This window comes from Nerophis lumbriciformis, linkage group LG37 (genome assembly GCF_033978685.3).
Source record: "Nerophis lumbriciformis linkage group LG37, RoL_Nlum_v2.1, whole genome shotgun sequence".
Lineage (NCBI taxonomy): Eukaryota > Metazoa > Chordata > Actinopteri > Syngnathiformes > Syngnathidae > Nerophis > Nerophis lumbriciformis.
Genome location: NC_084584.2, coordinates 16,135,001 through 16,159,224, shown reverse-complemented (window position 1 = coordinate 16,159,224; position 24,224 = coordinate 16,135,001). Strand labels below are relative to the sequence as shown.

The 24,224-nt window shown below is 39.9% G+C and overlaps 1 protein-coding gene across 2 annotated transcripts in view; it reads left to right on the top strand.

Annotated features, from left to right (window-relative positions):
• Positions 1–24,224, top strand: part of atp1a3a (ATPase Na+/K+ transporting subunit alpha 3a) — an 80,855-nt gene that overhangs the window by 14,942 nt on the left and 41,689 nt on the right. For both annotated transcript variants that reach the window (XM_061930910.2, XM_061930911.1), the window contains exons 2-4: positions 2,680–2,795; positions 2,984–3,087; positions 23,597–23,710. In XM_061930910.2, the coding sequence (XP_061786894.1) occupies positions 3,082–3,087; positions 23,597–23,710 (120 nt within the window). In that variant the 5' untranslated portion in view covers positions 2,680–2,795; positions 2,984–3,081. The remainder of the gene's footprint in view (positions 1–2,679; positions 2,796–2,983; positions 3,088–23,596; positions 23,711–24,224) is intronic.

The following is a 24,224-nucleotide window of genomic DNA, read 5'->3' as shown; positions in this document are numbered from 1 at the left end:
GTGCCAACAACTTTTTTTTTGTTTGTTTCCTATATCACACCGCGTATCACGTGTGTGCCTCCCCTCCCCTCCCCACACACACACACACCCAGAGCGCGCCTCTTTTCTTCTCTCCGGCTTGTGACAGAGGAAGATTCAGAAGAACGACACCGCAGCGCTTCTGTTTCTAGCCGATACTACATCAAAAGTAACGTAAAATAACGAAGTAACGCATCCTGTAGTAACGGTAACTGAGTTACTGAATATAAAAAATAACGCGTTAGATTACTAGTTACCGCCGAAACTAACGGCGTTACAGTAACCCAAAACTGGTGATCAGTCACTATACTCATGATTGCGGGATCAAGCCTGAAACTCTCCGAGTGACCACTGCGGAGATCCAGCCAGCAGCGGATTCTCACATACCTACTAACAGAATCAGAATCAGAGTCAGAAATATTTTATTAATCCCCAAGGGGAAATTAACATTTTCAGCACAATCCCATTCAAGATCAGACAAACATTACAGGGAGACAGAACAGGATCGCTGACGGGTCTGGCAACTTCCGGCGCCCCTTACAAAAAAGGTGAGATACAGGTAAACAATGGGGGGGGGGGGGATCGGTCTAAGCCTGGGCCCCTGGAGAGGGGGTCCAGACTGAAGCCAAGGGAAAAAACATCTCATAGCACACATCCCTCTTACATGTGTGTAAGAGGGAAACATCAAAGAACACAAAGGACATGAACAAGTCACAATCTATCGTTAAATATACCCTTAAAACTACTTTGTTATAGTAGTTGGTCATGATTTATGTTGACTTAATTGTGGATATGTAATTGATAGTTCTGATGTAGTCCGCTGGTATGTGAATAGGATCAGTGACAATATTGATTAGCAATGGGTTGTTCATTGGTGAAACGGCTTTTACAGATGGTTTTTCAAAGTAAACAAAGCAGCTCTTTTTAACTAACCTGGTTTTTTTTCTGTGAAAGCTGCACGTGATTGGTAAAAAAAATATATTCAAAAATACTATGATCAATGTTAATTACAAACTAAATGTGGGATATAAATAATAATGAAGTATAATTGTTTGTATATAGTATATAATTGGTACAAAGGTTTAACGTGTACAAGGATATTTCACATGTCTTTACTGTGTATATAATTGAACAGTGTTTATGTTGTGTACAATGTGTATTTATAATATGTTGTGAAAAGGAAATTTCATAATTTTTGGAAGCTCATCTTGTGTTTGACATTGTTTATAGGGTTAGGTGCAATAAGTGTTCAACTTCAGCCTAAACCCCTTTCGGTCTGCAACATTTTCAATTTATAAATGTGCAACTGCTTGTTTATGTAAAACTGTTTGTTTATTTTGTTGACCATTGACCGAAGAAATAATGAACTAAACGAAACATTATTTCAAATAACTCAAGTATGAAACGTATCGATATTTTGATTTAAGAATCGATATTAGAGCGTAACGATTTGGTATCGGCGACATCGATACTTTAGTGTTGATCCACACATCACTAGTAAGAGTTAAAAACAAAAAGTAATTCATCATGAATAGCTTTTTAAATTTCATTGAATGGTTGAATTGACATTACCACAATATACCTTGTACATTAAGTCAGTGTTTTTCAACCACTGTGCCGCGGCGCCGTGAGATACTGTCTGGTGTGCCGTATGGAGATTATCTAGTTTCACCTATTTGGGTTAAAAATATTTTTAGCAAACCAGTAATTATAGTCTGCAAATGATGTGTTGTTGTTGAGTGTCCGTGCTGTCTAGAGTTCGGCAGAGAAACCGTTTAATACTCTTCCATATCAGTAGGTGGCAGCCGGTAGCTAATTGCTTTGTAGATGTCGGAAACAGCGGGAGGCAGAGTGCAGGTAAAAAGGTGTCTAATGCTTAAACCAAAAATAAACAAAAGGTGAGTGCCCCTAAGAAAAGTAATTGAAGTTCAGGGAAGGCTATGCAGAACGAAACTAAAACTGAACTGGCTACAAAGTAAACAAAAACACAATGCTGGACGACAGCAAAGACTTACTGTGGAGCAACATGACAATCAACAATCTCCCCACAAAAAAGGATAAAAACAACTAAAATCTTCTTGATTGCTAAAACAAAGTAGATGTGGGAAATATTGCTCAAAGGAAAACATGAAACTGCTACAGGAAAATACCAAAAAAAGAGAAAAAGCCATTAAAATAGGAGCACAAGACAAGAAGTAAAACACTACACACAGGAAAACAGCAATAAACTCCAAATAAGTCAGGGGGTGATGTGACAGTACACCTACTTTGAGACAAGAGCTGTATTGATGCATGCTTGGTTATGGTTTAAATTCATATCCAACAATTGCAACAATGACTTTTTACTGTCAACTGAGTTTCGTTTTTTAATGATGTCTGCTGGTAGTGTGCCTCCGGATTTTTTCAACGCAAAAAATGTGCCTTGGCTCAAAAAAGGTTGAAAAACACTGCATTAAGTAGCTGTAAAATTATATTTTACACCTGTCGATGCTTGATAACGAACAACCTTTTTTTTTTTTTTTTTTTTTTCCCCTTTAACAAAAAGTCCATAATAAAGTCACTTGTAGGATGAATATCATGCAGGATTAAAAAAAAAAAAAAAAAAAAAAAGTAACCCTTTTGTGTTTTTTTTTCCCGGCTCTGTTTTCTTCCTCGGAGTAGCATCAAAGGGACAGTCAGTGTTGTGTCTGCCGCGGAGGTACACCGCATCCGAGGAGCAAACGAGCATCAGACCGGCTCTACTTTCCAGCGGCATCAATCGCTCTTTCAAAGGAAAGGTTTGTGGACCAGAACCCTCCTTAAATAGTCTAATTTTACATTTTTATTCACTAACGCCGTTGCTTTTAAAGCACATATTTATGTTTTGGGACTAGCCCCTTTCTATTTTAGTAGACTGTAACGTTAAATAGTTGCCTCTCATTAGGGCTGTCAAGTGACGGGAGACATTTTTTTCTTCTCTTGTCAGCACCAGGCGAGCTTTTTGGATCAGACTCCGCCTAACGACAAGTCTAGCTGCTCGAACCGAGCCCGGAACAAGCGAGCACTCATCCCAGGAGAGTCGACATGGGGGTAAGAAACCAACCTCCACTAGTTGTCTTCAATGTTAGCTTAAGTTAGCGTGAAATTGACGACATTGAACGTGACACGACCGATCCAGCTACTTTTCATGTGCCGATACCAAAATCCCCCTCTTTTTTGTGTTTGTTTGTTAAAATACGTTATTTGCCAATTGTAATGAACACAGAGCAGATGCACCGACCTCGTTTGCGTCAGATTTGTCAGTCAAAACGCGGCATTCATTCTGGAGTAACGCGTTACATGTGTGGAGACCCCCTCCTCAGTCAAATACCGATACTGATAATAACAAAAATGATAATATAGCAATCACAGTTACAGGAATATATTGCATGTGGTATGTGTCAGTAGGTGGGAGAAAGGATCAGCATTTGAATATACCAGGGGTGTCCAAACTTTTTCCACTAAGAGCCGTACATTGAAAAATCAAAGCAGGTGGGGGCCCATCCATTCCCATCCATCCATTTTGTACCGCTTGTCCCTATGGCGGGGGGTGCTGGAGCCTATCTCAGCTGCATTCGGGCGGAAGGCGGGGTAAACCCTGGACAAGTCGCCAAAACATTCACACTCAGGTTCATTCACTAGGGCCAATTTAGTGTTGCCTATCAATGGTATAGCTCGGTTGGTAGAGTGGCCGTGCCAACTTGAGGGTTCCAGGTTCGATCCCCACTTCCGCCATCCTAGTCACTGCCGTTGTGTCCTTGGGCAAGACACTTTACCCACCTGCTCCCAGTGCCACCCACACAGGTTTAAATGTAACTTAGATATTGGGGTTCACTATGTAAAAGTGCTTTGAGTCACTAGAGAAAAGCGCTATATAAATATAATTCAATTCAATTCAACCTATCCCCAGGTGCATGTCTTTGGAGGTGGGAGGAAGCCGGAGTACCCGGAGGGAACCATATTTTTATGTTTCAAAACCAATACAATATCTAGATTTTTTTCTAACCTTAAAGCATACTTGCCAACCTTGAGACCTCCGAATTCAGGAGATGGGGGTGGGAGGGGCTGCAGAGTTTTGGAGGCGGTGTTTGGTGGTAGCGGGGATGTGTATTGTAGCGTCCCGGAAGAGTTAGTGCTGCAAGGGGTTCTGGGTATTTGTTCTGTTGTGTTACGGTGCGGATCTTCTCCCGAAAGGTGTGAAATATGTGGGCTCTGTACCGAGGATGTTGTTGTGGCTTGTGCAGCCCTTTGAGACACTTGTGATTTAGGGCTATATAAATAAACATTGATTGATTGATTGAAATGTGTTTGTCATTCTTGTTTGGTGTGGGTTCACAGTGTGGCGCATATTCGTAACAGTTTTAAAGTTGTTTATACGGCCACCCTCAGTGTGACCTGTATGGCTGTTGATCAAGTATGCGATGCATTCACTTATGAGTGTGTTAAAGCCGGAAATATTATGTGACTGGGCCGGCACGCTGTTTGTATGGAGGAAAAGCGGACGTGACGACAGGTTGTAGAGGGCGCTAAAAGCAGTGCCTTTAAGGCACGCCCCCAACTTTGTTGTCCGGGTGGAAATCGGGAGATTTTCGGGAGGGGCACTGAAATTCGGGAGTCTCCCGCGAAAACCGGGAGGGTTGGCAAGTATGCCTTAAAGCTGTGGTCCTCAACCTTTTTGTAACTGCGGACCGGTCAACGCTTGGAAATTTGTCCCACGGACCGGGGGGGGGATGTTCTTTTTTTATTTTTATTAATTAATTCATTTTTTATTTTTTATTTTTTTTTGGTCATAAAAAATACAATCGTGTGCTTACGGACTGTATCCCTGCAGACTGTATTGATCTATATTGATATATAATGTAGGAACCAGAAATATTAATAACAGAAAGAAACCACCCTTTTGTGTGAATGAGTGTAAATGGGGGAGGGAGGTTTTTTGGGTTGGTGCACTAATTTTAAGTGTATCTTGTTTTTTTTATGTTGATTTAATTAAAAAAAAAAAAAATTATTATTATTATTTTTTCTTTCTTGTGGGGACGGTGTGGCGCAGTTGGGAGAGTGGCCGTGCCAGCAACCTGAGGGTTACTGGTTCAATCCCCATCTTCTACCAACCTCGTCACGTCCGTTGTGTCCTTGAGCAAGATACTTCACCCTTGCTCCTGATGGGTCGTGGTTAGGGCCTTGCATGGCAGCTCCCGCCATCAGTGTGTGAATGGATGAATGTGGAAATAGTGTCAAAGCGCTTTGAGTACCTCTAAAGGTAGAAAAGCGCTATACAAGTACTACCCATTTATCATTTGTGCGGCCCGGTACCAATCGATCCAAGGACCGGTACCGGGCCGCAGCCCGGTGGTTGGGGACCACTGCCTTAAAGGGTCTGTTTGCAATGCTTACACCGATGCCTAGAGGGCGCCAACTTTCCAATATATTTTCTATATCACGCCCTCTCACGTCTTCTTGTAGGTAATGACGTAGTTTCGTACATACGTAACACATTAGCTTTAGGTTTTGTTGGCTAATAATAGGAATTTGGATACGCGAACGTTAGCTGTCATTTAATGTATACTCTAAGACAGGGTTTTTCAACCACTGTGCCATACAGTCTGGTGTGCCGTGGGAGATTATGTAGTTTCACCTATTTGGGTTAAAAATATTTTTTGCAAACCAGTAATCCTAATCCGCAAATAATGTGCCGTTGCTAAGTGTCAGTGCTGTCGAGAGCTCGGCAGAGTAACCATGTTATTCTTCTCAATATCAGTAGGTGGAAGCTGGTAGCTAATTGCTTTGTAGATGTCGGGAACACGTCGTGTGAGACGACGATGGTATGTCGTGATCCCAATATGCAGACGACAGCGGGAGACAGTGTGCAGGTAAAAAGGTATCTAATGCTTTTACCAAAAATAAACAGAAGGTGAGAGCCTCTAAGAAAAGGCATTAAAGCTTAGGGATGGCTATGCAGAATGAAACTAAAACTGAACTGGCGACAAAGTAAACAAAAACTGAATGCTGGACGACAGCAAAGACTTACTGTGGAGCAAAGACGGCGTCCACAAAGTACATCCGTACATGACAGGACGATCAACAATGTCCACACAAAGAAGGATAGCAACAACTTAAATATTATTGGTTGATAAAACAAAGCAGAAGCGGGGAATAGCGCTCAAAGGAAGACATGATACTGCTACAGGAAAATCCACCAAAATAGGAGCGCAAGACAAGAAGTAAAACACTACACACAGGAAAACAGCAAAAAAACTCCAAATAAGTCAGGGGGTGATGTGACAGCACACCTACTTTGAGACAAGAGCTATATTGATGCATGGTTGGTTATGGTTTAAAGTCATATCCAACACTTTCGACAATGACTTTTTACTGTCAACTGAGTTCCATTTTTTAATTATTTCTGCTAGTGGTGTGCCTCCGGATTTTTTCAATAAAAAAAAAAAAGTGCTTCGGCTCAAAAATGTTTGAAAAACACTGATATAGCAATCACAGTTCCAGGAATATATTGAATGTGGTATGTGTCAGTTGGTGGGAGAAAGGATCAGCATTTGAGTATACAAGGGGTGTCCGAACTTTTTCCACTAAGGGCCGCACACTGAAAAATCAAAGCAGGTGGGGGCCATTTTTATATTTTTCCGTTTCAAAACCAATACAATACATCGATTTTTTTTCTAACCTTTAAGGGTCTCTTTGCAACGTTTACACCGATGCCTAGAGGGCGCCAACTTTCTAATGTATTTTGTATATCCCGCCCTCTCTCGTCTTCTAGTACGTAATGATGTAGTTACATACGTACGTAACACATTAGCTTTTGGTGTTGTTGGCTAATAATAGGAATTTAGATAGGTAGCGTTAGCTGTCATTGAATGTATACTCTATCATAACAACAACGTAACCATACTTGCCAACCTTGAGACCTCCGAATTCGGGAGATTGGGGGGGGGGGGGGCCTGTTTGCCTGTTGTCCGGCTGGAAATCGGGAGAAATTCGGGAGAATGGTTGTCCCGGGAGATTTTCGGGAGAGGCACTGAAATTCGGGAGTCTCCCAGAAAATTCGGGAAGATTGGCAAGTATGAACGTGACACCAAAACGAATTCCCTGGGCGTATGACAAGACAACTTTATTTCGGGCCGGTAAAAATTTTTATTACATGAACTTTGTAATTGTGAAAAATATAGACAATTGTCAAACAAATGTGTTCTGTTAAACCACTAATGGTAACATAAGTGGTAACATAGGCCTGCCTAGTGGTTAGAGTGTCCGCCCTGAAATCGGTAGGTCGTGAGTTCAAACCCCGGCCGAGTCATACCAAAGACTATAAAAATGGGACCCATTACCTCCCTGGTAATTGGGGGTTAAATCACCAAAATGATTCCCGAGCGCAGCCACTGCTGCTGCTCACTTCTCCTCTTACCTCCCAGGGGGTGGAACAAGGGGATGGGAACAATTTCCCTTGTGGATCATTAAAGTTTGTCTAAGTCGAAGTCAAATGCAGAGAGTAATTTCACCCCACCTATCAGTGGTACTTTAACTTTAAGCACCGGTGGTGTTCTTGTTATATTTTTTTGCTTTGAAAAAATGTTACTGTAAGGAACTTGCAAACAGCACCTTTGAGGGCTCCCCTCAAGTTTTGTCCCGGGGTCCCGGAAGGGTCTCAATCATACAAATGTTAAAAACAAATCATATTTTATATACCGTATTTTTCGGAGTATAAGTCGCACCGGAGTATAAGTCGCACCTGCCAAAAATGCATAGTAAAAAAGGAAAAAAACATATATAAGTCGCACTGGAGCCTGGCCAAACTATGAAAAAAACTGCGACTTATAGTCTGAAAAATACGGTACATTCTTTTCAATAATCAGTCATTTTCAAACTGTGGTACTAGTGGTACACAGGCTCCATCTAATGGTGCGCCAAATAATCACTTGATTAAAGTACAGGGTTTCATTTTCCTATATTCAAACAGTGTTACTGTTCAAACTGTCTGGAATAGTGCTAGGCGATATGACGATACATATTGTGGGCAAGATAGAAAAATGTCTATCGTGCCATTTCTATTTTTATTGCTTCAAGCGATAGGCTGTATTTTATCCTTAGGGCTTGTGCCATCAGATGATTCATAGTAACAACAATAATTGCACAAACAGTTAGTGTATTTGGTGTCAAACGTGAGAGAAAACAATATTTTCTTCGAAAGAAAAGGATGTGTTGACATATAGGCTCGCATTTCTCTTTCGATTTTGCGACATGACGGGTTACACACACGAGGGGATCATTGTAAGTAAACATGGAGACAGGACAGGTAGGCGATGCGCTGGTGGAAAAATAAATTGAACCCCCACAATCAGCAGAGACGGAGTCCCAGGACAAACTCCTACCCAAACAAGGGGGTAGCTCGTCAGTCTGGCTTTATTTATCGCTGCCTGCAAACTACTTATTTTCCAGAGGATCACACCGGAGAAAAAGTTTGAGAACTACTGCTCTTAATAAACTACAGGTCTGTTGATATAAAGTTATTTTATTTTTTCTTGTTTTATGCCCATTTTGTAAAAAAAATAAATGTTTTCATGGCAAAAACCTTTCCCCCCGAAAAAATGTCAGTGATGTAAATTTGATGTAAAGTAATTGGAGCCTTAAATAGGTCAATAAGTCATACCACCATTGATTGTATTCATTATTTAATTTTAGCAATGACAGTTTAAAAAAAATAAAATCGCTCTAAAATTATTGCGGACCTGAAAGGGCCCAACTCATAAAAGTGTTTAAAATAAGTCATACTTTTTTCTTTCTTTTTTTTTTACTTTCAACGTGTGTCAAGATCAACTTCAAATCTATCCATCGATTATAAGTTTTTTATAATATTTTTTGTGTGTTTTATGCCCTTTTTGTTAAATAAGACACAACATATGCATATATTTAATGTGAAGCAATTGGAGTCTTCAATAAATCAACAATTCAATGCTCTTTTTTTCTATAATGTTTTTAGAATATGCCACGGGCCATTGAAATAATTAGCTGTGGGCCAATGACCGCCGGGCCGCACTTTGGACACCCCTGATCTATTGTGACGTAAAAGTAAAATAAGTATGGCATACACCATTTATGAAAGTTTAATAGGCTTGCAGCAATTCATTTTCATATCTATCCTGAGTCCTCTGAAATATGTGTGAACATGATTACAAACTGGGTGGTGGCTACCCTCACTGTTGTAATTTCTCCTCTTATTATTCAAACTTGTAGTCTGTTAAAAAAACAAACAAACAAAAAAAAACATACATAATGAGTCACTTTAGTGCGGTCTGGTTTGCGTTCATACTCAGTGTTTGCCATATGCTTCATCATATTCTGGTTGGGCAAAAAAAAGCATGTTCCCCGAGGTCACATTTGTTGAATAATTGATTTTTTAGTGCAAAATAACAATTTTAACATCGTTGAAACATAAATTAACATCTCGAACTGTAATTCATCAAAATCTTAAAATAAGTAATTTTTTTTTATTCAACGCCTAAATCTCCAGGTCAGGGGTCACCAACGCGGTGCCCGGGTCGCAGATGAGTCGCCCGCTGGCCTGTTCTAAAAATAGCTCAAATAGCCGCACTTACCAGTGAGCTGCCTCTATTTTTTTAAATTGTATTTATTTACTAGCAAGCTGGTCTCGCTTTGCTCAACGTTTTTAATTCTAAGAGAGACCAAACTCAAATAGAATTTGAAAATCCAAGAAAATATTTTAAAGACTTGGTCTTCACTTGTTTAAATAAATTCATTTATTTTTTTACTTTGCTTCTTATAACTTTCAGAAAGACAATTTTAGAGAAAAAATACAACCTTAAAAATGATTTTAGGATTTTTAAACACATATACCCTTTTACCTTTTAAATTCCTTCCTCTACTTTCCTGACTATTTAAATCAATGTTCAAGTAAATGTTTTTTTTTTTAATTGTAAAGCATAATAAATACATTTTAATTTAATTCTTCATTTTAGCTTCTCTTTTCGACAAATAATATTTGTGAAATATTTCTTCAATCTTATTATGATTAAAATTCAAAACAATTATTCTGGCAAATCTAGAAAATCTGTAGAATCAAATTTAAATCTTATTTCAAAGTCTTTTGAATTTCTTTTAAAATTTTTGTTCTGGAAAATCTAGAAGAAATAATGATTTGTCTTTGTTAGAAACATAGCTTGATCCAATTTGTTATATATTCTAACAAAATGCAGATTGGATTTTAAACCTATTTAAAACATGTCATCAAAATTCTAAAATTAATCTTAATCAGGAAAAATTACTAATGATGTTCCATAAATTATTTTTTTAATTTTTTCAAAAAGATTCGAATTAGCTAGTTTTTTTCTTCTTTTTTTCGGTTAAATTTTGAATTTTAAAGAGTCGAAATTGAAGATAAACTGTTTCAAAATTTAATTCATTTTTTTTTGTATTTTCTCCTCTTTTAAACCGTTCAATTAAGTGTTTTTTTCATCATTTATTCTCTACAAAAAACCTTCCGTAAAAGGAAAAAAAATGTACGACGGAATGACAGAATGTGAATCAGCCTTTTCTGACATGCATTTGATGCACATCTGCAAGACTCACTCAGAGTTGAAGTGTCAAGTTACACACCAGAGTACAACACACTAGTTAATAGCATGCAATGCCAGGCTTCCCACTAACTGACAAAGAAACAGATAACAGATTTGGTGTCCAGTTCAAAGTGTGACATGATTTATTTAAAAATTTGAGAGTTGACTTTTGTATTTTACATGAGTTATTATTTGTACAAACATGGTGCAAAGTAATTCATGATTTGTTAAAAAATGTTAGTGGCTAGTTACGGTAGTTAAAATGGGATATTGTGATTTCACAAGACTGTCTTAGAAGTGATCATTTGAAAAATGTGCACTTAGAGAAAATATAAAAATAAAAAGTGTTGCACATGGATATTTATCTGTTTCTATATATATTTAATGTGAGAAATCATTAAGATGATCAGTGTTTCCACAAAGATAAATATTAAAGGGGAACATTATCACAATTTCAGAAGGGTTAAAACCATTAAAAATCAGTTCCCAGTGGCTTATTTTATTTTTCAAAGTTTTTTTCAAAATTTTACCCATCACGCAATATCCCTAAAAAAAGCTTCAAAGTGCCTGATTTTAACCATCGTTATATACACCCGTCCATTTTCCTGTGACGTCACACAGTGATGCCAATACAAACAAACATGGCGCATAGAACAGCAAGGTATAGCGACATTAGCTCGGATTCAGACTCGGATTTCAGCGGCTTAAGCGATTCAACAGATTACGCATGTATTGAAACGGATGGTTGTAGTGTGGAGGCAGGTAGCGAAAACGAAATTGAAGAAGAAACTGAAGCTATTGAGCCATATCGGTTTGAACCGTATACAAGCGAAACCGACGAAAACGACATGACAGCCAGCGACACGGGAGAAAGCGAGGACGAATTCGGCGATCGCCTTCTAACCAACGATTGGTATGTGTTTGTTTGGCATTAAAGGAAACTAACAACTATGAACTAGGTTTACAGCATATGAAATACATTTGGCAACAACATGCACTGTGAGAGTGCAGACAGCCCAGTTTTCATCAAATAATATATTCTGTAGACATACCCTCATCCGCTCTCTTTTCCTGAAAGCTGATCTGTCCAGTCCAGTTGGAAATGCATCTGCTTTGAGTGTCGCAGGATATCCACACATTCTTGCCATCTCTGTCGTAGCATAGCTTTCGTCGGTAAAGTGTGCGGAACAAACGTCCAATTTCTTGCCACTTTCGCATCTTTGGGCCACTGGTGCAACTTGAATCCGTCCCTGTTCGTGTTGTTACACCCTCCGACAACACACCGACAAGGCATGATGTCTCCAAGGTACGGAAAACAGTCGAAAATTGACACTTACCGTACATAGGTCTGGTGATAATGTTCCCCTTTAATTATTAATAATAACATATAGAGTTAAAGGTAAATTGAGCAAATTGGCTATTTCTGGCAATTTATTTAAGTGTGTATCAAACTGGTAGCCCTTCGCATTAATCAGTACCCAAGAAGTAGCTCTTGGTTTCAAAAAAGTTGGTGACCGCTGCTCTAGGTCAACATAAGGTCTGTCGAAATAAAGTTTATATTTTTTTCTTATTTTGTGCCCATTTTGTAAAAAACATGTTTTTTGTGGCAAAAAACACAAGATGTACAATATTTTCCCCTCAAAACTTCTTTGACTGTAATTTTAACCAAGTGTTACCAAGACCAGCTCTAATGCTGCATGCAATTTAAGGGCAGTAAGAATGTTTGGGGAAATGTGCAAATATTCTCTTATCAGTGATGGAGCAGGAAGAGGCTAGGAATAGATTTCTAGTATAATTTTATATAAAGCACATTGTCATTCATTAATTGACATTTTGCATGCGATTCTTTGCGCAAAAGGCAGCCTCCCATGGATCTTGGGTGCGTTTGTACTATCCATCCATCCATTTTCTACCGCTTATTCCCTTCAGGGTCGCGGGGGGTGCTGGACTATGACGGAATTAATTAAATGAAGTGAACCCTTTGTCAGTCATCCACTTTCTGTGTCTCTGTGGCTGGAGGCGGGCTGTTAGCATACACACACAAAGGAGTTTAGTCGTGTAACATAAACCCAAGGTAACGCAGTAGAAATTATCTGTACGTTCATTGTAAGGTTAAGACACCAACAGTAAACAAGATGTACTGTGTCATCGAGATATATTAATGTAAATTGCTTTTTTGAAGTCATAGAACTTGTTATGAAAAAGTTAAATTGGTGACAAAAGTCAGGTAAGGAAACCAGTAATAGTCCCACTTGCTTCACTCAGGACTAATGTTGTCCCAATACCAATATTTTGGTACAGGTACCAAAATAAGACCACAAAAAATGGCATTATTGGATTTATCTTAACAAAAAATCTTACGGTACATTGAACATATGTTTCTTATTGCAAGTTTGTCCTTAAATAAAATGGTGAACATACAAGACAACTTGTCTTTTAGTAGTAAGTAAGCAAACAAAGGCTCCTAATTTAGCTGCTAACATATGCAGTAACATATTGTCATTTTCCATTCTATTATTTTGTCAAAATTATTAAGGACAAGTGGTAGAAAATTAATTATTAATCTACTTGTCCATTTACTGTTAATATCTGCTTACTTTCTCTTTTAACATGTTCCATCTACACTTGTGTTAAAATGTAATAATCACTTATTCTTCTGTTTGGATGCTTTACATTAGTTATGGATGATACCACAAATTTGGGTATCAATCCGGTACCAAGTCGTTACAGGATGTTTTTTATGGTACTTTTTAGAGGCGGTATAGTACCGATTATGATTCATTAGTTTCACGGTACTATACTAAAACCAGTACAACCCAGGACTATAGAGTCCACTCACAGTGGGTCCACTAAATCCTTTTGGACCTGGACTGCGTTCATCAATACACCAAATGAATGGACTACTTAAAATGACAAGTACACACAGAGCATGCATTTATTTTAGTAATAGTCATGGTGTAATGTTCATTGTGCACTCCAGCCTGTTGTTGGCATCACGCAAGCACGCACCGTAGCCAAAGTCCGTTGGGTCTTGTTTAGCGATTGACGCGGAGTTCTCCTCTGCTCTGTTCCCCGGATTCGGTTGGAGTGGGGGCTGGTTAAAATTCTGGGATGAGAAAGCATTTAGGCCATGCTGCCGATCTGTCACAGTTTGTGGAGCTGTCCACAACCTCACCCGAGGCTAATTCAAGAGATGTGTGTTGATGGAGGCATGCGTGGGGGTTTGAAAGTCAGGACTGATTGTCACCATGGTGGAGGGGGTGCCCAGTGGACAGGGGTTCAAAAAAGGACTGTCAAGGCTTCTGGGGCCGTTTGATACGCACCAATCAATCAGAATCCATAGATGCTCAGCGTGTTCGCTTGAACGGACACTTCCCACTTTGCCTGCTAAGCCAAGCCACCTTGACTACTGTGTTGTCATGTCCCACACTTCCGTTAAAGATGGTGGAAGAATATCAATCACTTGCTGGAATTTCAGACAAAATTAGAATATTGTTCCTTTCCGATGCATAAAAAGAGTCACAGCGATCACTTAAGAGGGGGCTAAACCACTTCACCCAAGGCTACTTTAATGAAATGTGTGTTTTGGAAGGTAGAAATTGTAACCCGCCTGGTTCAGTCCATGCTTTTACTGTTCCGTCCCGGACTCAAATCTGGGCCGTCCGTATGATAGACGAGCGTGCTAACTACCGAGCTGAAAGCCTGTGCTTTCAACATGATAGCCAGCACTGATCATCTGTTGAGGTTGTTGGGGGCGGGGGAGGCTTATCAACGTACACATTGCCCCCGAAACCTCACTCTCATCCTGTGGTCCGCATGAGAGACTAGCGTGAGGTTTAGGGGTTGAGTGTAACGGAGGCCAGCCGGTGTGACTTGGCCATGTGCACGTTAGTGAACCTAATTCCCTGACGACCTCTAGAGCAGTGGTTCTCAACCGTTTTTCAGTGATGTACCCCCTGTGAAATTTTTTTAATTCAAGTACCCCCTAATCAGAGCAAAGCATTTTTGGTTGAAAAAAAGAGATAAAGAAGTAAAATACAGCACTATGTCATCAGTTTCCATCCATCCATCCATTTTCTACCGCTTATTCCCTTTGGGGTCGCGGGGGGCGCTGGAGCCTATCTCAGCAACAATCGGGCGGAAGGCGGTGTACACCCTGGACAAGTCGCCACCTCATCGCAGTCATCAGTTTCTGATTTATTAAATTGTATAACAGTGCAAAATATTGCTCATTTGTAGTGGTCTTTCTTGAACTATTTTGAAAAAAGGTTTTTATTTATATTTATAAAGGATTTTTGAATTGTTGCTATTTTTAGAATATTTAAAAAAAATCTCACGTACCCCTTGGCATACCTTCAAGTACCCCCATTTGAGAACCACTGCTCTAGAGTATCATGCGGACGACCCAGTATCAAGTCCCAGGTAGAACAGAAAGCAGGGACTGAGCCTTGCGGGGTACACTTGTTCACATTCAGATGAAAATGAGCACTCTCATAAGATAGCTTTGATCCAACAAAGACATTTCTCCGAGTTTGTCTTTGGGTTTGGAAATGGAATGGCCATCTCCCTTGAAATCATATATCCACATTACAAGTGCCGAGCTGAGAACCATTTTTTTCCTGAAATAAACGGCAAATTTTCAGTATGCCTTAATGCTCATGCCATATAGTTTGTGGGACAGCTTGGTTGTAGTAAGAGGGCCTAAAGTAAAAAGACCTCAACCGCGCAGTGGGCGGATGATGGTAGCAGAGAAGCTCCACAAGGGCCCCCAATTGTCTTGGTCCCCATGGCATTGGACCCTGGCCTTCTCTTTGCCAAGGACAGTGTGGTGGCTGTCTGTGCACCAGTCTCCCCACTTTAAAAGATTCCACGCACAGGTGTTTTCCTGAAGGCAGACCCACAAACAGTAGGACAATCATACTCGTTTCGAGTGATCGTCGACGATGAGTAAAAGGGTGCTGTGAATTACTCGCAATCTTGAAGTACTCAGAATGATTGACAGGTCGGAAGCAAGTATGATGGCAAAGGTCAATACAGCCACCATGATTGACTCAGAGTTAGCAGTTGTATGTGGAAGAGTTGAGAAGAATGTCAAAGACTGTGCAATGACACACCTTGACGAGAGTGGAGGATTGTGTGTGCAAAGAGGCAGCATGGAATGCTGGGTAGCTGCTCGTATGTAGATAACAGAACAGAGGCTGCTATGGAGGAAAGAAAACTTGACAGATTAACACAATTGGATGATAAAGAGGATGGATGCCACCTGTGGTGCACTTGATGTGAAAGACAGGAGGACGGAAGGTGCATGCGTGCGTGTGATTAGATGATATTTCATGCAAGGGCTCCTGTTAATGAGATGTCACTGTCGTGTCGTTTGTTCATTTCAGAACAAATGATCATATCTGGTACAGATTAACTTGTTACCAAACACTCAATTGCTGGAAGTGATGTGGAAGACTGCTAAAATGGCTGCCGCGTAACACACAAATGTAAGTGGCCCAGCTCGGATTGAGGCAAGGCACATATTTTACATTCGACAAACCTCAGTGCTTATTCTGATGTATAAATGGCAACAGGTGGACACAGGGTAATCATGAGCATGTATTTGATCTTCCTGTCAATATGTGTTCTTTGCATACTGTACATATTAACTGTAGATGACTAGAGATTAGGGATGTCCCGATCCAGGTTTTTGCACTTCCGATCCGATACCGATATTGTTTTTGCACTTCCGATCCGATACCGATACTGACCGATACCAATACTGACCGATAATGGCCTATCCGAGCATGTATTAAAGTTTAAAGTTATTTAGCCTACTTAATTGTCAGAATCATGTTGAAAAGGGTTTTAGTACTCTTGATAACTAGCCAGCTGAATTAGGGGAGTTTGAATAATACACAATGGTTGGTAACAAGAAACTGACCTGTTTATTCAGGGATAAACACATCATTGAAACTAGGGCTGGGCGATATGGCCTTTTTTTAATATTGCGATATTTTAAGGCCATATTGCGATACACGATATATATCTCGATATTTTGCCTTAGCCTTGAATGAATACTTGATGCATATAATCACAGCAGTATGATGATTCTGTGTTTTGATTGATTGATTGAGATTTTTATTAGTAGGTTGCACAGTGAAGTACATATTCCGTACAATTGACCACTAACTGGTAACACCCGAATAAGTTTTTCCAGGGGTCCACTTAAATTGATTCATGATACAGATATATACTATCAGATATATACTATCATCATAATACAGTCATCACACAAGATAATCACATTGAATTATTTACATTATTTATAATCCAGGGTGTGGAGGGGGGCGCCGGATGTAAGTGTCAAAAAGACAACTAAAAGAGTTTGATATGAGAATAAATCTAAAGTTAAAATATAGGGTAGAAATGCATCCATTTGCAGGAAATGTAGTCTTGATTTTCAAAATGTTATTTCAAGGCTTGCATGTCTACATTAAAACATTCTTCTTCATACTGCATTAATATATGCTACTTTTAAACTTTCATGCAGAGAGGGAAATCACAACTAAAAAAAAATCACTATTTTTTTCATACGGTGTTGACGTGGAAATGTTTGCCTCGGCGATGGTGTGGACGTGTGGCACCGAATGGAGATAAGCGTCTCGACAGACCTTACAATATTTGAACAATGATGACGAAAACTGTTTTCTCTGTCGTGTCCGTGTGTCGAAAATTGTTACGCGCTTATTTTTTTATTTGATTTTTGTGCGTGGCATAGATTTGCCGTGCGCAGAGGACTCTTAAAACAGGCGCGCACCTTAGCGGCTGCGCTAGCATCACAGCTAACGTTAGCCATGCTGCTACCTCGCTCTCTGCTGGGAGAGGGCGTATACGTATATGACGTATGACGTGACAGTATGTGACGTGTGTAAGAAGGTGCGCTCGCTGTCTGTAAGAGGGAGACACAGGAAAGAGTGAGAAGAGCCTGTCGTGTAATGCCAGCAGCTAAAAGCAACTGCGTTAGAATCCACAGACCTGTGGATGTGCTGAAGGTGTGCTGGAAAATGCGGAACGGAGCTTAGGGAACAGCAGAAAAGTGGAATGTATTATTTAAATCGGTGCGTTGGAAAACACGGACCGGAGTTTTTTTTTAAACTGGATCTGGATCGGCATTTTCCCATGCCTTGCCGACACGCATTTGTTTGCGAATATCGGCGGCCGATCCGATCCAAATATCGGATCGGGACATCCCTACTAGAGATACATGTATTTGTCGCAAATTGATAATGACTCTTACCAATTAGATACAATAGTTTAATTTCTACAGCAGCACACTTGCTAAGCTTTGCATAGTGGTTGGGAAGCACTGCACTATTTACTAACTCCTGTTAGACACACTGAGCATTAAAAGCAGCATTATGTGTCAGGCTCGTAATATTACATCTGTAAACTAAATAATCCTTAAAAATCTCCCACAGTTCTCAAGCGTTGTTTACATGTTTACTCATTTGTCATCTGGTGTCATTCGCTGAGCCACTTTGTTTGTTCGTGTAAGATATAAATATTATATATGCAGTGGCAGTGAAGAAGAGCATCTGATCTCGATCTGAGAGCAATGTAAACATGTCGCTCTGTTCAGCACAGCTACAATCCTAAACATATTGTTTATTAATATCTCTTTTATATCCCTTTGATTGTGTCGCAGCTCTTTGGATTGCGGTCTCTGATTTAGGGCTGCAACTAACGACTGTTTTCGATAGCCATCGATAATGTTAACAATTAGTTAGGGCTGGGCGATATGGCCTTTTATTAATATCTCGATATTTTAGGCCATGTCACGATACACGATATATATCTCGATATTTTGCCTTAGCCTTGAATGAGCACTTGATGCATATAATCACACCAGTATGATGATTCTATGTGTCTACATTAAAACATTCTTGCATTAATATATGCTCATTTTAAACTTTTATGCAGAGAGGGAAATCACAAATAAGTCAATTTAACCAAAAGTGTATTTATTAAACTGTTATTAAGCAGTGGCACAAATATTCATGTCATTTCAAAATAGAAAGTGCAAGATTGTCCGAGACATTTAAAACAAGCTATGAGTGCACTTTTGTGCATGATGTCACTAAGATGACATATCAAAACAACACTAAATTAAAGTGCATTTTATGTACAGAAAGCCATTACAGTATTTTAAAACAAAAAAAGTGCATTTTTGTGCATGATGTCACACAAGATATTTCAATAAGTGTCAAATAAAAATGAACTGCATAATAGGAAATCAAATAGTGTATGTCCTTCGCTATGTGGTAGGTTCCTGCGGACGTTATCTCCTTCTGTTGACAATTTTTTTCATACAGTGTTGATGTGGAAATGGAAGACGCCAGGCTCAATTGGGTCAGTGCAGGTTGCTTGGGCATTTTGTTGGTGTGGCACCGGCGGAGATGTTGACATGCGGAGTTTCAAGCACTCCTTATTCTCTAGTGGGTGACTTTTCTAATGATGTTATAAATTAGTAGTGCTGCTACTTTTTGTAGCATCGCTGTTACCGCATACTTGACATATTACGGTTGTCTGTTCAACATCTTACCGCTTGAAGCCAAACCACCGCCAGACGATGGAACCCGTGCTGTTTTTCTTGGGAATTAATTCTTCTTCCTCCATTTGTTACCAGATTGGCACCTTCTCTCTCTCGTATTACCACTCGCACCACCTGCCACTGCTAACGTTACCCATGCCGCTACCTCTCTGCTCCGCGAGAGCGTATGGCGTTGCACGCGCAACAGTATGTGACGTATGTAAGAAGATGCGCTTGTTTTATGTTTCTGTGAGGAGAGACAAGAAAGAGTGAGAAGAGCCTGTAGTGTAATGCCCGCAGCTAAAAGCAACAGTGTGAGAACATATACTCGAATATCACGATATAGTCATTTTCTATATCGCACAGAGACAAACTCGCGATATATCGAGTATATTCGATATATTGCCCAGCCCTACAATTAGTCCACTAATCTGATTATGAAGCATACACCTATTCAGTGGCTATAATTCACCCATTTGATTTTAAATTCAACATTTGATATTTTTACGCATGTGCTAACAATTCATTCAAAAATATTCATTTATACTGTAACTGCACTGCTGTTTAGGCTATTACAAGAATAAAAATTAAACTATTAACTATTAAACTTTGATCCATCTAAAAGTAAGTACAGGCCAAGTGCAGACAAAAACAAAGTATCATTTTGTATGAAAACAAGGGACAGTAAAAATAGCAGCATTAAAAACAAACACCAAAGCTATCTAACTTCCTATTAAAGAAAAAAGGAAACCATTTTGCGATGATCCATCCATCTTCCACCGCTTGTCTCTTTTGGAGTCGCGAGGGGAGCTGGAGCTTATCCAAGCTGCATTTGGGCAAAGGCGGTGTACACCCTGGACAAGTTGCCACCTCATCGCAGGGCCAACACAGACAACATTCACACTCACATTTACACACATAGTGTTTTAAAAAGCTGCACACAAATGTGTGTGTGTGTGTGTGCGCGCGTATGTGATTGATGTTTTGTTACTATTATTCACCTTTGTACTGCAATTTGACATTGCTTCACAAATGAAGTTCCTGACAAATAAAACAAGTACCGAATTTTTCAGACTATAAGTTGCAGTTTTTTTCATAGTTTGGCCGGGGGTGCGACTTATACTCAGGAGCGACTTATGTGTGAAATTATTAACACATTACCGTAAAATATCAAATAATATTATTTAGCTCATTCACGTAAGAGACTAGACGTATAAGATTTCATGGGATTTAGCGATTAGGAGTGACAGATTGTTTGGTAAACGTATAGCATGTTCTATATGTTATAGTTATTTGAATGACTCTTACCATAATATGTTACGTTAACATACCAGGCACGTTCTCAGTTGCTTATTTATGCCTCATATAACGTACACTTATTCAGCCTGTTGTTCACTATTCTTTATTTTAAATTGCCTTTCAAATGTCTATTCTTGCTGTTGGCTTTTATCAAATACATTTCCCCCCAAAATGCGACTTATATATGTTTTTTTCCTTCTTTATTATGCATTTCCGGCCGGTGCGACTTATACTCCAAAAAATACGGTACTTGAATTGATATAGACAAAGTTTAGCTGGCGGACTTACACTAAAATGGTAGTTTTTAGCTTCGGGCCAAAATTAGTAATAATTTTTCACACAATTTTAGTCTCACACTTGTTAGCTAGTAAGCTAACAAGTTAACAACCTTGCTCCTGATTCACAGATGTACTGCCATAAAAAAAATAATCCACTTCCGCAAAATGAGCAATGTATTTATGTCATTACCAATTTAGAATGAAATGTTCCCGCACTTTGCTAGTTTTCACCTACAATGTTGTCGCGAGTGACTCGTTTCCATCCGAAAAAACATGAGGGATCGCGTCATTTGTCGACAAATTAATTTGTCAACAAGAAATTTTACTGTCAATATTTGTCAAATTACGACAAATGGTTGCACTCCTACTGTGATTACAAGCACACGTGTATGTAAGATGCTCCTTTAGCTGTGTGTTTGTTGCATAATGTGTCAATATTGTATCAGGCCTCTACCGCTGGTTTCCATTTGTGCGTGAGATGAATCGATGGCACGTGGATGTTACGGCCCAGAATGCACTGTGACATCACATCCACACATCCACACACGTGTATATGTCTAGTGACGTCAGCTTCAGTCATTTCCATAGATGTTGCATCACTATAAAAAATTGTATTAAAAAATCCAATCTGCGTAGTTTGACTTCAGTTATTAAAATGGCTGCAGTGATTGGATTAGATGTTGCGAGAAAACCTTCTCCCTAAACTGTCCAGCCAGCGGACAGTAAACGCTGTCACTCACACCCTCCCAACAACTGCCATTTTCTGTTAGCACCACCTTACCTAATTGTGTGTAACGCTTAAACACGATGTTGTTGTGGTCACCATCATCCTCCAGTCTTCAGCAGTAGAAACAGATGGGCATTCTGAAGGCAGGAGAATGTAAATAAAGAGGGAGGGGGTAGTTACGAAGAGATGGATTATAAAAGGGACCCCCCCCCCTACCAGTCTATATGCACCAGATACGGTTTCTAGGTCGGCCGCTCCACTGATCTGTGGTAATCCATGTCTTTCACTGTGTGTGTGTGTGTGTGTGTGTGTGTGTGTGTGTGTGTGTGTGTGTGTGTGTGTGTGTGTGTGTGTGTGTGTGTGTGTGTGTGTGTGTGTGTGTGTGTGTGTGTGTGTGTGTGTGTGTGTGTGTGTGTGTGTGTGTGTGTGTGTGTGACATCATCAAGCCGCCAATCAGAACAATCCAAACTTGATGATGACGTCTCTCGTCAGATTGAGTAGAAAAACTGTCTGAATTTGATACGAGGTTATCCAACATGGGGAGGTTTGGGTGCATGGCAGGTACCCACAAAATATTTTTCAGTAAAATCCAGCAAATAAAAAGTAATGGGCTGTGAATCATGTTAATCTTCAATTATGCTGTGAAGAATGTTATAATTATGGAAATGAATGTATTACTCAGACTCGTTAGTGCTAAATTGCCCACAGAGATGATACATGTAGTGATGTTTACATCAAAATGATCTTATTATGCTCCTTTTCTAAATGATTCCCCAGGACGCACTGATCAATGTCTGATTCAAATGCAGCCATGCTCGGCTGTAGATATGCAGCAGGTCAAGAGCGGGTAGATGCAACACATGTTCACAATTAGGTCTGGCTTGTAGAACATCTGGAGGCACGTGCATGTGTGGCTTCCTCGTTAGTAACCTGCCCTCTCTGTTCGTTCATTTTGGAAGCTTCTTCGTCAAACATTTGTTGAGGCCTTTAAGCGGCAACACTTACACTACCATACATGTAGCAACTAAAGTTAAAGTGAAATAAAACCATGCTGTTTGAGGGCAGCAAGAGTAAAGTAGCACATTCTGTACCTAAGGCCTTGTTCACACTGAAGGTCAATTTAGATTTGTATTTTTTTTTTTTTGGCCCGTATCTGTACCTATATTGGATTTTTTAATGTCAATGAAAACAATGCACTTCAAAATGTTTCAAATCCAATACAGGCCTCTTTTGTATGTTGATAAATCGGATATATATTGAACGCAACTGCAGTCTGAATGCGTCCATCCGACCAATACGTCAAATAATAACAATAAGCATCATAATTCTTCACCGAAATAGATGGTTGCAAAATAAATAGTTGACAAATGAGCAGAAAACAGGCAAATAATGTTTTAGGAACTCCCTGCCTCCGACTGCTTGCCCACACGCTCTTCGTAACGGACATCAAAGCATTATTCTTCTACGCGTAACAATTTGGTTCAGAAAATGTTGATTTTGATTGCACATATTCCTGGAAATTGCCACAACTGCGCCAGGACTGAGATCTACTAGAATTGAATTTGACAAAAATAAAACAAAATGGGATATCTTACCCTGGTGTGTGAAAGTAGCCTAACATAAAACCTCAAAAGCCCCTTAGGGCGAAAATTGTGAACAAGTGACTGAACCACTCAGGCCGAGACTGACCGACTATTATTGTTCAGTGGGTTAATCTGTCGGTACAGTAAACAGCTGTAATCTGACGGCCTGTTGGACGCCGCCTGACAGATGGCATCACACAAGCAACATGCATCACACACTGGAGCTGTTAGCTCACAATGTCTTTCTGGTCCAGGCAACATGCCATCATAAGACCTTTTCATTTTTCTGGTGAAATTGTGATTTGAATTTGTAAAAATATACTTCATTTTGTAGTGTGTTGTGCCAGCTAAAATTCCCACAAAAATTGCATTGGGGTATTGGTTGGTTGGACCCAGAAAGTGATTCTATTGTGTGTGTGTGTGTGTGTGCCAAAAATGTCACATTCTCAAGAATGATCTGGTGCAGGATGTTATTGATATAACACCAAACTGTTCGGTTCTTGTCGCCATGACAGTATGGACGGTCGGACAGCTACCGCGTGGCTACCACGCAGGACAAAGATGAGAAGGAGTCCCCCAAGAAGAAAGGAGGCAAGGATATGGACGACCTCAAGAAAGAAGTCCCTATTGTAAGTACGCTGCTTCCTTGCTGGTTACACCGATGCTTTGTGTGGGTATTTCTGATGAATTGTGCGGCGTGGAAAACCCAAGTCGCCTTTGATCCAACCTTATCCCGACCTCACTACAGCCTCTCGAGAGCAATACAATCCAGCTGTAATCTAATCCCCGTCTTTCAAATGGAGATATTCCATGTTGCAGCAATCCAAAGCCATGTAATAGCTTTTTGATGGACAACTGAATGAAAATCAGATTACTTTAGGAGCGTCTTGGAATATTCGACGATTCGATTGGCAGTAGTCTGATTGGATTATCATCCTCGCAGTTGATTTGTCGCACATTAAACCCAAAGTCCACCATCGGCCCTGGTGGGACGCAGTGGAAATTAGACAGAGGTGCACGCCACCGAGGTGTAGCTTCAACTAGTTCGCTCAGGCAGGAAGCCTACAAAAACCTTGTTGCAACTTTTTCTTCCTCTCGATCAAAGCTACTCAACTGGTGGCCGGAGGCCAAATCCAGCCCAAG